Here is a 15,269-nt window from a genome sequence, read left to right on the forward strand (position 1 = left end):
TATGACATATCTGTTTATAAAAGCATATTCTGTTTAGTGTATTTTGTATTACAGTGGTCATGCCATTACCAATCCCAAAATGGCAGCCGTGACCTCCTGAGTTAGTCTTGTGAGGTTGCCACGGAAAGTTGTGGCCACCATTTTCACAACGCAGCCAGTGGGGAGAAGCAACTCGGGATGCTCATACCCCAAAGAAGCCACTAGATCACCAGGGCTTTTAGAAGGTATGCCCGGGGAGAGCTTATGGGGGGGGGGGGGGGGGAGCGGTCATGCTTGCTACGGTTTCGGTCTCCACTGAAAATTACGGGCATTTTCGGCCAAAACCCAAACCTGGATTTCAGTGCTGAATCTTAAGTAGAGGAGTGTGGTAGCCGTGTTAGTCCACTCTTAAGGTTATCAATAGAAATCAAACAAAATAAAACATGGAAAAGAAAATAAGATGATACCTTTTTTATTGGACATAACTTAATACATTTCTTGATTAGCTTTCGAAGGTTGCCCTTCTTCCTCAGATCGAAAATAAGCAAAAGTGCTAGCTGACAGTGTATATAAGTGAAAACATTCAAGCATTACTATGACAGTCTGACAGGGTAGGAGGAGGGGGGTGGGTAGGAAGTATGCATGGGGACTGAATCTGAAACCAAAATTCGGTTGGCCTCTACTACAGGATAATTTTAAAAGGGAAAGGATGCACACACTGTTCCTTTGAATGGAGTCAAATTTTTCTTGTTTCAAAGCTGCCCCATAAACACACCTTTTCACCCAGGTTTTTGGGGACTGGATGGCACTCAATGGACAGCAGTGTGTGTGGGGGGGGGGGGGGGGGAGGGGGCAGGGGTTGCAGTGTATTTTATTTTAATTGTAAACTACCTTGCTGCATTGTGCAATTGAGAGGCCATATATTAAGTCAATAAACAAAACTTTTACAATTGGTATGTGCATATCTGTTGCACGTAAAGGTTGCTTGTTTTACATGTGCCTTTTTAAATTTTATTCAGAAGTTTGCCCTCCACATGTATAATTTGTGCTATTTCAATGTTATAAAAGGTATTTCTATGCAGGAAAGGCATCCTATAGCATCTCCAAGTTTGCTCAGATGATTGTATTCATGATTATATTTCGTAATTTTACAACTGTTATGCTGTTAACAAAACTAAGTTTTATGTCAGGCAGTACCTATTGCACATTGTCTTGGGTGAATCTCTTCACAAACATGCTTAATAAATTCCAATAAACAATAAGACTACAAAATAAATCCCTATAAATAAATAAAAACATGCTTGCTCTCTGAATTCTAAAAAAAGAAAACAAAATTACCTTAACATTGTCCATCTGTAGCACAAATAATTTTATGTCCAAGTTGGTGAGCTAGAGAAGTGTGGTGAAAAGCAGTATAAGGCCACTGAAGGCATCAATGTGGTTGATAAAAGAAGGTCTTTTACAGGGCAGTTCTACAAAGGAGTGCCTACTTTCCTTCACAGAATACTAACACAACAGTTAAAATACACACATATAATTTAGACAAGATCACTTAATTCAGCCACAGAGCTGGTGTAATTATTTGCAGCTAGATTGTTTAAAAATGTCCATAAATTATATTATAATTTACATGTGTAACTGTGAATCCTGCTCATGCAGATTTCAGGAGGACCATGGTAGCATGCTCCATCCAGACTCCACCCACATGTATGTCCACCTTCAAACTTGCCATCACATTTAGGTGCTGCTTTATAGAAAAGCGCATTGTGTATAGGCACATTTATGACAGTATTCTGGTCATCTACACACATTCTTGGCTCCTAAATATTGGCACCTTTTTTTTTTTTAAAGAGTTACCACCTTAAAGTCCATCTCTTCATGTATTCCTTAATCACCTCTCTACTTCTAGTCTCTTTGTATCCATTCACTCCTGGCAGATCAAATGCACCCACAACCACACAGTAACTGCAGGAAAAGAAATAAATTTTAAACATCACATATTTCTGCTAAGAGAAAGCTACACTCCTTGCCTGATTTGTTTTTAATCTCCTGTTCTATTACCTTAATCAGTTTAAAAGGCAAGGAGGAGGGAGGGAAAGTGAAGGTCCTCTAAGAGCACAACCTATAGTTGTTCCTGTGAGAATTTGCAAAGGAACATGAAGAACATTTGCTGGCTCACTAGGACAACAAGCTGAACTAACCTGTGAACATTTTCATAGGTTAGTTTAGAGAGATAGGGGTCCTTTTACCAAGCCACGCTAAAAATTGGCTGGCGCTGGTATCAGCGCATGGATTTTCTGCACGCTGCGGCCACTTTTAACGTGGTGGTAAAATGGCCACCGTGACATAGTTTATTGTAATGGCCACACACTAATTTCAAGCAGAAAAACAGCACAAAGGGCTGCTTGGACTTTTTTTGTACTTAGCTCCCTCTCTTTGTTACATCACACACTAATTTCCCCATTAGCACATGGCCATTACTGTGGAAGCCCTTATCGCCACCCTTTTAGGAGGCATTAAGTGCTCCCGTACTACTCCCATGCTAATCAGGTAGTGCATGGAAATGTGCCCACTCTAATGGGGTAGCGCAGGCATGCCTACTCTCTGCCCTTTACCCGCTCTGAAAAATAAAAAAATATTTCTAGTGTGAGCTTAGCACATGGTGAGCAGGAAACTACTGCAGGATGTGCTCTTTTAGCGTGAAGTAGGCCTGCTTTAGGTCTACTACCTCTTAGTAAAAGGGCCCCTTAATCAAAGTGAAAATAATTTTCAAGTCTCACCCACCTCCATCTGCCCACTTTCTTGACTGGAGACACCATGCGCTCTGTCTGACAGCATTACCAGCCTCGTGGTATCATCTTCAATGTAAGCTGTTTGAACCATTGGATAATAGTTCTGTTAAACCAAAAGAAAGAGAATGATAAAAAAACAAAAATTCCCAGCTGATTTACTGCATTTATGCAGCCAACGAAGCTCATTCCAGTCAATAAACACCTGAAACTGACACATGAAAGGGCTGAAGATTAAGGCACAGACAAATTGGGCACATGACTAGGGCTCAAATATTTAGGAAAAGCCATCTACTACTACTACTTAACATTTCTATAGCGCTACTAGGGTTACGCAGCGCTGTACAGTTTAAACAAAGAAGGACAGTCCCTGCTCAAAGGCGCTTACAATCTAAAGGACTAAATGTCAAGTTGGGGTAGTCTAGATTTCCTCAATGGAGGTGTAATGGTTATGTGCCGAAGGCGACATCGAAGAGGTGGGCTTTGAGTAAGGATTTGAAGATGGGCAGGGAGGGGGCTTGACGTATGGGCTCAGGGAGTTTATTCCAAGCATAGGGTGAGGCGAGGCAGAAAGGGCGGAGCCTGGAGTTGGCGGTGGTGGAGAAGGGTACTGAGAGGAGGGATTTGACCTGTGAGCGGAGGCTGCGGGTAGGAACGTAAGGGGAGATGAGGGTAGAGAGGTAGTGAGGGACTGCAGATCGAGTGCATTTGTAGGTAAGTAGGAGAAGCTTGAACTGTATGCAGTACCTGATCGGAAGCCAGTGAAGTGACTTGAGGAGAGGGGTGATATGGGCATATTGGTCCTGACGGAAGATAAGATGTGCAGCAGAGTTCTGAACGGATTGAAGGGGGATAAATGGCTAAGTGGGAGGCCAGTGAGGAGTAGGTTGCAGTAGTCCAGGCGAGAGGTAATGAGAGAGTGGACGAGTGTTCAGGTGGTGTGCTCCGAGAGGAAAGGGCGAATTTTGCTGATGTTATAGAGAAAGAAGCAACAGGTTTTGGCTATCTGCTGGATATGCGCAGAAAAGGAGAGGGAGGAGTCGAATATGACTCCGAGGTTGCAGGCAGATGAGACGGGGAGGATGAGGGTGTTATCATCTGAGATAGAGAGTGGAGGGAGAGGAGAAGTGGGTTTGGGTGGAAAGACAAGGAGCCATCTCTTAAGTGTTAATGATTCCTAATGCAGATTTTTGCTCTGGTAAGTTAGCTATGGGCAGAAAAGAGCGCCTCCTTGTGTATTGGGGAGGTTAACCAGAGCCATCACTGCCCACAGAGGTCTGTCAGTTCTCCTCACTTCCTATATATTGTCCCCATGGACAGCAGAAGAAGTCAGCAAGTAGTACTTCTTATCTGCTGTTTCCTTCTTTTCTGGTTTTATCTCTGATAGTCAGAACCACCCAGGACACTGTTTGTGAGATATTTAAAATGTATATAATGTTGAGTGGCCTGACTTGTGTTTTGCTTAGGGCCCACCAATGGGTAAATCCTGCACTAAGAATTATCTCAATTAGTTTCACTTTACCTTCTTGTTAAGACCATCTATGCAGAGGACTCCCTAGACCTACACAATTGCCATCTGGCTACTGCCTGTATCTCATCCTCAAATGCTGGCGTTATGCGGCCAGGATACACATGCCCAATCGCAGGACAACATGGAAAGAGAAAAAGAGGCTATGACTTCAAACTTTGCCATTTTCCTTCATAATCACTCTACACTACCATTCTCTTTCTTGCACACATGCACAGCTGATAGTTCTATGGACAAAAGAGGTCACAACAGAAACAAAGACCATGAATGCAGATCCAGCCTGAGCCCGCCCAGTTTAGTTCCTGTTAAAATACCTATATCCAGTTGCAAAACCATATGCACAATCTTCAGTCAGAGCTGGCAACACACTCTGAAGTCATCTTCAGAGCACACAGAACAGCTCCTGACCATGTGAGCATTATATATCACCACAGAAGTTGAGTGTGTCAGTGTAAGACTATCCTCCTCATACATTGTTATCAAGGCACAAAATTTAGTCAACCACCACCACACTGAAAAAAACAGCCACCAATTGTCTCTCTCTGCTTTCATTTCTTCCTTTCCCCATCACTTCTTCCCTAAACAGGAAGCTGTCCTGACTCGGAGATGGTGAGCCCTTGGGCCGCAGCTGGTTCCAGCTGGCAGCAGGCGAGTCACCCGGGCTAGGCACAGCATTAGGCAAAGAACTAGTCAAGGCAAGCTCGGACTGGTGAGAGGCAAGGCAGGCTCGAACTGGAGATAGGCAAGGCAGGCTCAAACTGGAGACAAGACAGACACGGCTGGAGACAGGGTAGGCGAAGCTGGACCTGGAGACAAGGAAGGCAAGGCCGGAGTAGGAGATGAGGCAGGCAAGGCTGGAGCTGGAGGCGAGGCCAGAGCTGGAGACAAGGCAGGCAAGGCTGGAGCTGGAGGAAAAGCAGGCAAGGCCAGAGCTGAAAGCAAGGCAGGTAAGGCTGAAACTGGAGGAAAAGCAGGCAAGGCTGGAGCTGGAGACAAAGCAGGCAAGAATGGAGCGGGAGATAAGGCTCGAAGGTAAGGCTAAACAGGCAAGGCAAGCGAACTCGTTGTGAAGGCAGCGCTAGAGAGAGCGAAGCTGCCTTAAATAGTTCCCACTCTATGACATCATCTCTGCGTGTCTGGGCGGGTTTCCTGCTGCTGCCCCTAGAAAGCCAGGGTTGCGGCGTGTATATTTGCCTAAGGAAGGCAGCACTGCTGGCCCATCACCTCGATGAAGGGCCAATACCTCAGGAGGACCGCGGGAACTGCTCCCGGCGCCCCGAAAGCAACAGGTGAGTCATATGGTGGCAGCCTTAACAGAAGCTTCATCAATGCCAGTTCTCTCTATTATCAGGTACCAAGAATGTGAGCCCCCTACGCTCAGACACATCACTTCTGCCTACAGCTTTGAACATTACCATTCTGCAGAGCAAAACACCATCGTTGTTTCTGGCTGAGAAACAAGCACAATGGTTTAAGTGTCCTATGTATTAGCCCAGTGATCTTCAGCTTGCAGCGATCAGTTTTTTTTTAAATGCTGCGCCAGGCTTTCCCCGAACAACAAGTACTAAATATTTGGAGATTGGGTAGCTGCCATCACATCCATTGAATAACATGGAACTGTTTGAGAACAGAGTGCCGTTGGAGTGTAAAAAAACTAAGTCAACTTCCCTGATACAGCTGGAAGTGAAACATAGCACTATGTCGGACTGACTCGCTGTGTGATTCATAGATTTTATAACAATTATATGTGAAGAGATCATGCACAAAATAAGTGGAAATTTAAAAAAAAACATATAATTTGATGGAACGTAAGACATTGATGACAATATATTTGAAAATGAAGTTAAAAACATGGACTGATGAGGAATGTTGGTGTTGATTAAAGCACACTATCTTGGTGAATATTCTTTGAATATATCTACCTTCTGATGGTCCACAAAAAATGTATATAATCTATTTTTTGAGAACTATATTTCATGGACCACATCCATACTGGCATTTTTCAGACTGTTAACTGGATACATTTTTGCTACCCTAACTTTTTCCAGGTAATTACCTGGTTAGTGAATTGAAATTTGCTGCTAACTAGGTAACTCCCAGCTCTGCCCAGACCACACCCCCAGACCACCTCAGCAGTAACCAAGTAGTGCCGAGGAGGTCTGAGCAGATATTCAGCAATCTGGTCAATGTAAGTCAACCAGGTTGGAGCCATTCCTACCTGGTTAACTCTTGATGAATAGCGACCTCTACATGTTTAAGTTGCTGTGTAGTCACTCTACTTACTCTAGCCAGTGAGTTCGCCTTATATGTCTTGAATAGTCTTTTCTGCATTTGATACCCGTTGTTGTCCGTATGAATTGTCTTGTTAGTTATTATATCTGTACTTGTCTTTATGACTGCTTCACGGTTCAGCTCTAGTGGTCCAACTCTGTATTCTTGCTCTAAGCGGTGACAGAGTAGAGTCTTGTCATAGCCATCGGGCACATTGTAGATCCTTGAGTACACTACATAGGTGTAATCCTGAGAACTTAAATTACTACAAAGAAAAAAAGTGGAGATTAGCGCAGTTAACCGATGATAAAATAAAATATTTTTAAGTACAAATCTATAATGTGTGAGCATGAGGTTATTGTACAGGAAAGCCACAGACAGCTGGCACACGTAGAGGGGCATAATCGAACGGGGCGTCCAAGTTTTCCTGAGGGCGTCCTCGTAGGACGTCCCCGCGAAGGGGCGGGGAAACCCGTATTATCGAAACAAGATGGGCGGCCATCTTTCGTTTTGATAATACGGTCGGAAATGCCCAAATCTCCACATTTAGGTCGACCTTAGAGATGGTTGTCCCTAATTTTCGGCAATAATGGAACCAGAGGATGCCCATCTGAGAAACGACCAAATGCAAGCCCTTTGGTCATGGGAGGAGCCAGCATTCGTAGTGCATTGGTCCCCCTGACATGCCAGGACACCAACCGGGCACCCAAGGGGGCACTGCAGTGGACTACACAAATTGCTCCCAGGTGCATAGCTCCCTTACCTTGTGTGCTGAGCTCCCAACCCCCCCAAAACCCACTTCCCACAACTGCACACCACTACCATATCATTTAGGGATGAAGGGGGGCACCTAGATGTGGGTACAGTGGGTTTCTGGTGAGTTTTGCTGTTCTAATGGACCTGGGTATATATTTGAGGCTGGCATAGAGCCTGGCAAGTAATATTTGGGAGGATGGGAAGGGGTTAGTGACCACTGGGGGAGTAAGGGGAGGTCATTCCTGATTCCCTCCAGTGGTCATCTGGATATTTAGGGCACCTTTTTGTGCCTTATTTGTTATAAAAACAGGTCTAGGTCAAAACGTCTGGATAGTTTGGTTTTGTTCCATTATGGCTGAAAAATGTCTAAGTCTTAGGAACACCCAAGTCCCGGCCTAAACACACTCCTGACATGCCCCCTTGAGATTTGGATGCACTTTTGACGGACGTCATAGTAAAATGTATAAAAATAGGTTTCGAAAAGTGGGTCTAAAAAGTGGCATAATGCAGCATTTGGATGATGTTCTCACAAAAACGTCCAAATGCTGCTTTATGCCTCTTTTTAGACATTTTTCTGTTTTGAAAATGAGCCCTATAGCCACGCTAGCTATTCCTGTGTAGCAAATGTGACGACGCCATAGAAACTGAATGGGCTTCATTGCATTTGCTGCACCAGAACCGTTAGCATGGCTTTGTAAAAGGAGCCCTAAGTTTTTAAAAACATGAGAATGTGTGGACATTTCAACCTGTCTCACTTCTTTCTTCAGTATCTCAAGGCTAGTTGTGTGATCTTCTGTGAAGTAAGTATATCATTAAACATTAGAGACCTTTGTTTATCTACAGGAGATTAAATAAGAAGTGAAATCATGTGGCATCCACATGACAAGGCCGACTTAAACATGCTCAACATCACAATGTGTTAGGACCAACCTGAGATGGCAATATATATGAGCTGTCTGTTTATGTTAGTGTACAGAAAAGCAAAAGAAAAGAAATTCTCCTGAGAAACTGAAGGTACTCTATTATCTGTGGCAGAGATCTGAATGAAACTGAATAGAAGGGGAATAAACAGACCTACATGGTAATCTTATAGGCCTTGCCAGGAAATTACACACGTACACATACACCCATGCTCAATACATACAGATACTTTTAAAACTATACACCTTTTTCTTTTGCCATTTTGAAACTGCTTCTTGAAACTGAAGAGCTTACACATCTGAAATGCAGAAAACGTTTCAGGTCTGTAGATTCTACTCATCTTCTTTCAGTCATGCGAAGGTGGGGGAATGTTTTTCACTTATTCTTCCAAGCAGCTTGACTGCACAAGTCTCAAGAGTTCACCTACATTCTTTCAACCTACACTGCACTGACATTTTTTAAAATTATGAGCACACTAATATATGTGCTTTTTATTTTTTTTACATTTTCCACTGATACAAGCTCAGTTTTACACAGCACTGAAGAAAAAAAAAATAATCAGTCACATGCTTCCAAGATTCAGTGTTTCATATTACCAGGGAAGTTATATGAGAGCATGGACCCCCCCCCCCCCCCCAAATCGCACATAGCAGTGAAGTCAAACTATATAACAGTACCTGTAAAAGAACTGCCTAATTTCAGTCACAAGTGGTCCAGTTATAATGTGCAATTCAACTGCTGCTGTGGCAGGGACAGCTGTTTCATTTGCAGTAAACAGGTAGTTATCTGAAATAGGTCCCTGGTTTATATCTCCATTGGCATGATATTCAAAAACGTCTTGGGTGACTCGGACAGTCCGGTTGTTCTCTCTTAAGGTCCAAAACAGAGAGGGTAAAGACAGTTTAATGGCACATATTATGTACATCATAAACTGCAGCATAAATAGGGGTGAAAAACTCTTAAAAGTCTTTGAAGCCATCCACAAATAGGGATTCAGTTAATTTTTTTCCGCTTTTTCTGCCTTTTGCTTATTTACGCGTATGTTTACTAAGGTGCGCTATGGGTGTGTTAGCATTTTTGACATGCGTAAATGGTTTACGTGCATTAAACGCTAACGCGCCCATAGAAATGTATAGGCACGTTTGCATTTAACGTGCCTTAAATTCAATAATGCACCTTAGTAAACATACCCCATAGCTTTCATTTTCTTTTGTTTTTTTTCTTTGTGGTGTTATATTGTTAAATACATTACATTAAATTGTATTTCTATACTGCTGAAACCATAAAGTTCAGAGCAGTTTACAAAACTAAAAAAAAAGAGTAACAAATTCATACACTTGGGAATCACATCGAAATAGATTTCTTAAAAAGCACTATCTTCAAATTTCTCTTAAACAAAGGGAAATTAGACAAAATATTAAAACATGGCTGCAATTCTGTCAAAATTCTGACAGTCTGATAAGCAAGCAATTTCTTATATAGTTTAAATCTTTTAACACCTCTTGAAATAAGAAAAGCAAAGGGAGAATTACATAATGCACTTCTAGATCTAACACAAGTCATGAACAGCAAATGATGTAATAAATACTCCGGGCGATCACCATTTATGTTCCTATACAGTACACATGAAAATATAAACAAAATCCTTGCTTCTACAGGTAGCCAATGGAGCTATACAAAACATATAGGGCTCTGTTTACTAAGCTGCGTTGTAGGCGCTCTAGCGTTTTTAGCTAGAGCTAAACATTAGCACGAGCTAAATGCTAAAGACACCTATAGGAATCTATGAGTGTCTTTAGCATTTAGGGGCCCTTTACAAAGGTGCGCTGAAAAATAGCCTGCGGTAGTGTGGGCGTGTGTTTTGGGCGCACACAGAATCATTTTTCAGCGCACCTGTAAAAAATGCCTTTTTAAAATGTTTGCTAAAAATGGACATGCGGCAAAATGAAAATTGCCATGTGCCCATTTTGGGTCTGAGTCTTTACCGCCAGTCACTGACCTAGCGGTAAAGACTCATGCGGTAACCAGGCGGTAATGACCTATGCGCATCAAATGCCACTTGGCGTGCGCCCAATACGCACATCCGAAAATAAAAATTATTTTTCAGACATGTGTATCGGGTGCACACCAAAAATGAAATTACCGCAACAGCAACGCGGTAGCCAGGCAGTAACTCCATTTTGGCATGCGTTGGGCGCACGCAGACGCTTACATAGCTTAGTAAAAGGGCCCCTTAGTATGCATTAATTGTAGGCATGCGCTAAAAATGCTAGCACATCTTAGTAAACAGAGCCCATAGACATTTGATCATACTTTATCATATTTCTGCAAGGAAAAAATTTCCAAATAACTTGTTTTGAAGCACCAAGGTATATGAAATTACAATAATCCAATTTAGACACCACAAGTCACACATTTCAAGAAAGCATCTCCTCTGCTCAGGAAACTACACTGGCTCCCTATAAAAGCCAAAACAGCCTTTAAACTCTGTGTATTCGTTTTCAAAACGCTATGTGGGTTAACCCCATACTATATGTAATCCTTTAATTAATGTACCTTTATGTAACGCTCTTCCTGGCTCCAGAGACTATTTAACTCTCCATTACCCTAGTTGCAAAAAAAGTAGTATATAAATCAGTTTTTACGAAAGGGTTCCAGATGGTGGAACTCCCTCCCAAAACTAGTAAGATGGAAGCACAATTATTTGAAATTCTGTAAATCTTTAAAAACTTCTCTTTTAATTAATTTTTTTACTGATAGGATCCTTCCTTATAGGTGGGTCTAACACAAAGTGTCCATTTCTATTCTTTTTCTACTTCATGTTATTCTTTCAAATTAATTATGACATTCTATGTAATCATTGTTTAATTCAACCCTGTAAGTCTTTTTATACATAAGTATTCACAGACTAATTTGCATTTTTAGTTTGATAATATGTTAGACATATTGAACCCGATTTGTATTGTTAACATTATAATCTGTTAGCCACATTGAACCCAATTTGATTGGGAAAATATGTGATATAAATGAAATAAATGATTGTACCAGCAACCTCAATTGCTCAAATTCATAATACATAAATAATATGTCACATAATCACAAAAATCCAAGTGGATTACAATAAAAACATATTTAAAAAATAATTAAAACAAAAATAAGCAAATTATAACATGTGGAGGGGGCATTCTCAATATTTTTTTTATTTTACTTTTTTGTTACATTTGTACGCTGTGCTTTCCCACTCATGGCAGGCTCAATGCGGCTTACATGGGGCAATGGAGGGTTAAGTGACTTGCCCAGAGTCACAAGGAGCTGCCTGTGCCTGAAATGGGAATTGAACTCAGTTCCTCAGTTCCCCAGGACCAAAGTCCACCACCCTAACCACTAGGCCACTCCGCCATCCTATAATGTCTAAGTCCAACTTTGGATATTTTACTCAGAACATCCAGAATTCAAGTGGTGAATATGCGATTTTAGAAATAGCAAAATGTCATGTTTTTTTTTTTTCCAAAAACGGCCACTTCCTAGATGTTTTTGTGCTCTGTGCATTTATCTTTTTGGTCCATTTTCAACCCCCCCCCCCCCCAAAAAAAAAATCTAAGTAAAAAATGCACAAAATCAAGCCATTCGGATGTATGAGGAGCCAGCATTCTTTAGTAGGCTGGCAACACAGACATCCCAGCAGAGCAGTGGGGCACCCTAGGGGGCATTGCAGTGGACTTCACCCAAAAGCTCCCAGGTACATATCTCATCTTGACCCTCTTATATTTTTATGGTGAGCCCCCCAAAACCCACTAAAAATCTACTGTACCCAACTATACACCACTACAATAGTGCTTATGGCTGCAGTTATCACCTATATGTGGGTACAGTAGGTTTTTGACAGGTTTTGGGGGGGCAGACACTTTTCAGCACAAGTGTAACAGTTAGTGTGGATTATGGGCCTTCTCTACAGTGCACTGCACTGACCACTAGGCTATTCCAGGGCTCTCACTGCTGCTCTAATAGGTCTGGCCACACCATCTGAGGTTGTCAAAGAGTTTGGTATGCACTGTTTCTTCCAATTTTTGAGGGGTGGGAGGGGGACAGTGACCACTTGGAGACATTCCTTTATTCCTCCAGTGGTGATCGGGTCACTTAGGGCACTTTTTTGTGGCTTATAGCGCTATAGAATTGTTAAATAGTAGTAGTAGTAGTAAAACAGGTCTAACTCAAAATGACTTAGTTTTAGTCCTGGACGTTTTGGTTTTGTTCCATTACGGCAGAAAAATGTCCAAGTGTTAGAAATAACCTAATCCCGCCCCCAACATGCTCCCTTGTGATTTGGATGCACTGCAGATGAACTGCATAGACAGACATCTACAAAATAAGGGCCCTGTTTACTAAGCTGCGCTGTAGGGATGCTAACTTTTTAGCACTTGCTAAAAATTAGAGAGCGCTAATGATGGAGACACCCATTATATTCCTATGGGTTTCTCTAGCGTTAGCGCGTGCTAAAAGTCTGCAAGACTACAGTGTGGCTTAGTAAACAGGACCCTAGGTTTTGATTTGAATGTTTTGGCAAGCAAAACATCCAAATGCTGCTTTATGGCACTTTTTAAACATTTTTCTCTTTCGAAAATGAGCCCCATAGTTATATAAATAGAGCGGGCACTGGTTAATGCCTCCATGCCCATTCCCTGACCATGCCACACTCCCTCAGAGGCAAATTCTTAACATAGTAACATAGTAGGTGACGGCAGAAAAAGACCTGCATGGTCCATCCAGTCTGCCCAAGAAGATAAATTCATATGTGCTACTTTTTTTATTTGTACTGTCCTCTTCAGGGCACAGACCGTATAAATCTGGCCAATCCTATCCCCGCCTCCCAACCACCAACCCCGCCTCCCACCACCAGCTCTGGCACAGACTGTATAAGTCTGCCCAGCACTATCCTCGCCTCCCAACTACCAGTCCCGCCTCCCACCACCAGCTCTGGCACAGACCGTATAAGTCTGCCCAGCACTATCCTCGCCTCCCAACTACCAGTCACGCCTCCCACCACCAGCTCTGGCACAGACCGTATAAGTCTGCCCAACACTAGTCCCGCCTCCCAACCACCAGCCCCGGCACAGACCGTATAAGTCTGCCCAGCACTAGCCCCGCCTCCCAACCACCAGCTCTGCCACCCATTCTAGGCTAAGCTCCTGAGGATCCCTTCCTTCTGCACAGGATTCCTTTATGTTTATCCCATGCATGTTTGAATTCCGTTACCGGTTTCATCTCCACCACCACCCGCGGGAGAGCATTCCAAGCATCCACCACCCTCTCCGTGAAAAAATACTTCCTGACATTCTTCTTGAGTCTGCCCCCCTTCAATCTCATTTAATGCCACTCGTTCTACCGCCTTCCCATCTCTGGAAAAGGTTTGTTTGCAGATTAATACCTTTCAAATATTTGAACGTCTGTATCATATCACCCCTGTTCCTCCTTTCCTCCAGGGTATACATGTTCAGGTCCCCAAGTCTCTCCTCATACATCTTGTAACGCAAATCCCATACCATCCTCGTAGCTTTTCTTTGCACCGCTTCAATTCTTTTTACATCCTTAGCAAGATACGGCCTCCAAAACTGAACACAATACTCCAGGTGGGGCCTCACCAACGACTTGTACAGGGGCATTAACACCTCTTTTCTTCTGCTGGTCACACCTCTCTCTATACAGCCTAGTAACCTTCTAGCTACGGCCACCGCCTTGTCACACTGTTTCATTGCCTTCAGATCCTCAGATACTATCACCCCAAGATCCCTCTCCCCATCCGTACCTAGCAGACTCTCACCGCCTAACACATATGCCTCTCTTGGATTTCTATTCCCTAAGTGCATCACTTTGCATTTCTTCGCATTGAATTTTAATTGCCAAACTTTAGACCATTCTTCTAGCTTTTTCAGATCCTTTTTCATGTTTTCCACTCCCTCCGGGGTGTCCACTGTGTTACAAATCTTAGTATCATCTGCAAATAGGCAAACTTTACCTTCTAACCCTTTGGCAATGTCACTCACAAATATATTGAACAGAATCGGCCCCAGCACCGATCCCTGAGGCACTCCACTACTCACCTTTCCCTCCTCCGAGCGAACTCCATTCACCAACACCCTCTGGCGCCTGTCCGTCAACCAGTTCCTAATCCAGTTCACCACTTTGGGTCCTATCTTCAGCCCATCCAGTTTATTTAAGAGCCTCCTGTGGGGAACCTTGTCAAAAGCCTTGCTGAAATCTAAGTAGATTACGTCTATAGCACGTCCACAGTTCAATTCTCCGGTCACTCAATCAAAGAATTCAATGAGATTCGTTTGGCACGATTTCCCTTTGGTAAAACCATGTTGTCTCGGATCTTGCAACTCATTTTCTTCCAGGAAATTCACTATCCTTTCCTTCAGCATCGCTTCCATTACTTTTCCAATAATCGAAGTGAGGCTTACCAGCCTGTAGTTTCTAGCTTCTTCCCTATCACCACTTTTGTGAAGAGGGACCACCTCCGCCGTTCTCCAATCCCTCGGAACCTCTCCCATTTCTAAGGATTTATTAAACAAATCTTTAAGAGGACCAGCCAGAACCTCTCTGAGCTCCCTCAATATCCTGGGGTGGATCCCATATGGTCCCATGGCTTTGTCCACCTTTAGTTTTTCTAGTTTTTGATACACACTCTCTTCCGTGAACGGTGCTATATCCACTCCATTCTCAAATGAACTTTTGCCAGTCCATCGTGGTCCTTCTCCCGGATTTTCTTCAGTAAAAACAGAACAAAAGTATCTATTTAGCAAATTTGCCTTTTCTTCATCATTATCTACATAGCGGTTTGCAGTATCTTTTAGTCTCACAATTCCCTTTTTAGTCAATGTCCTTTCACTAATATACCTGAAGAAATTTTTGTCACCCCTCCTTACCTTTCTAACCATTTGTTCTTCTGCTTGCGCTTTCGCCAGACGTACCTCTCTCTTGGCTTCTTTCAGTTTCCTCCGGTATTCCTTCCCGTGTTCCTCGTG

The 15,269-nt window shown here is 42.8% G+C and overlaps 1 protein-coding gene across 1 annotated transcript in view; it reads right to left on the reverse strand.

The window, feature by feature from the left end:
- The window catches only part of MAN2B2 (mannosidase alpha class 2B member 2), a 171,375-nt gene that overhangs the window by 31,440 nt on the left and 124,666 nt on the right, over positions 1 to 15,269 (reverse strand). The window contains exons 13-15 of the mRNA XM_030191167.1: positions 8,922 to 9,113; positions 6,580 to 6,832; positions 2,764 to 2,874 (exon numbers count right to left, since the gene is read on the reverse strand). Coding sequence (XP_030047027.1) covers positions 2,764 to 2,874; positions 6,580 to 6,832; positions 8,922 to 9,113 — 556 coding nt within the window. The remainder of the gene's footprint in view (positions 1 to 2,763; positions 2,875 to 6,579; positions 6,833 to 8,921; positions 9,114 to 15,269) is intronic.

This window comes from Microcaecilia unicolor, chromosome 2, assembly GCF_901765095.1.
Source record: "Microcaecilia unicolor chromosome 2, aMicUni1.1, whole genome shotgun sequence".
Taxonomy (NCBI): Eukaryota; Metazoa; Chordata; class Amphibia; order Gymnophiona; family Siphonopidae; genus Microcaecilia; species Microcaecilia unicolor.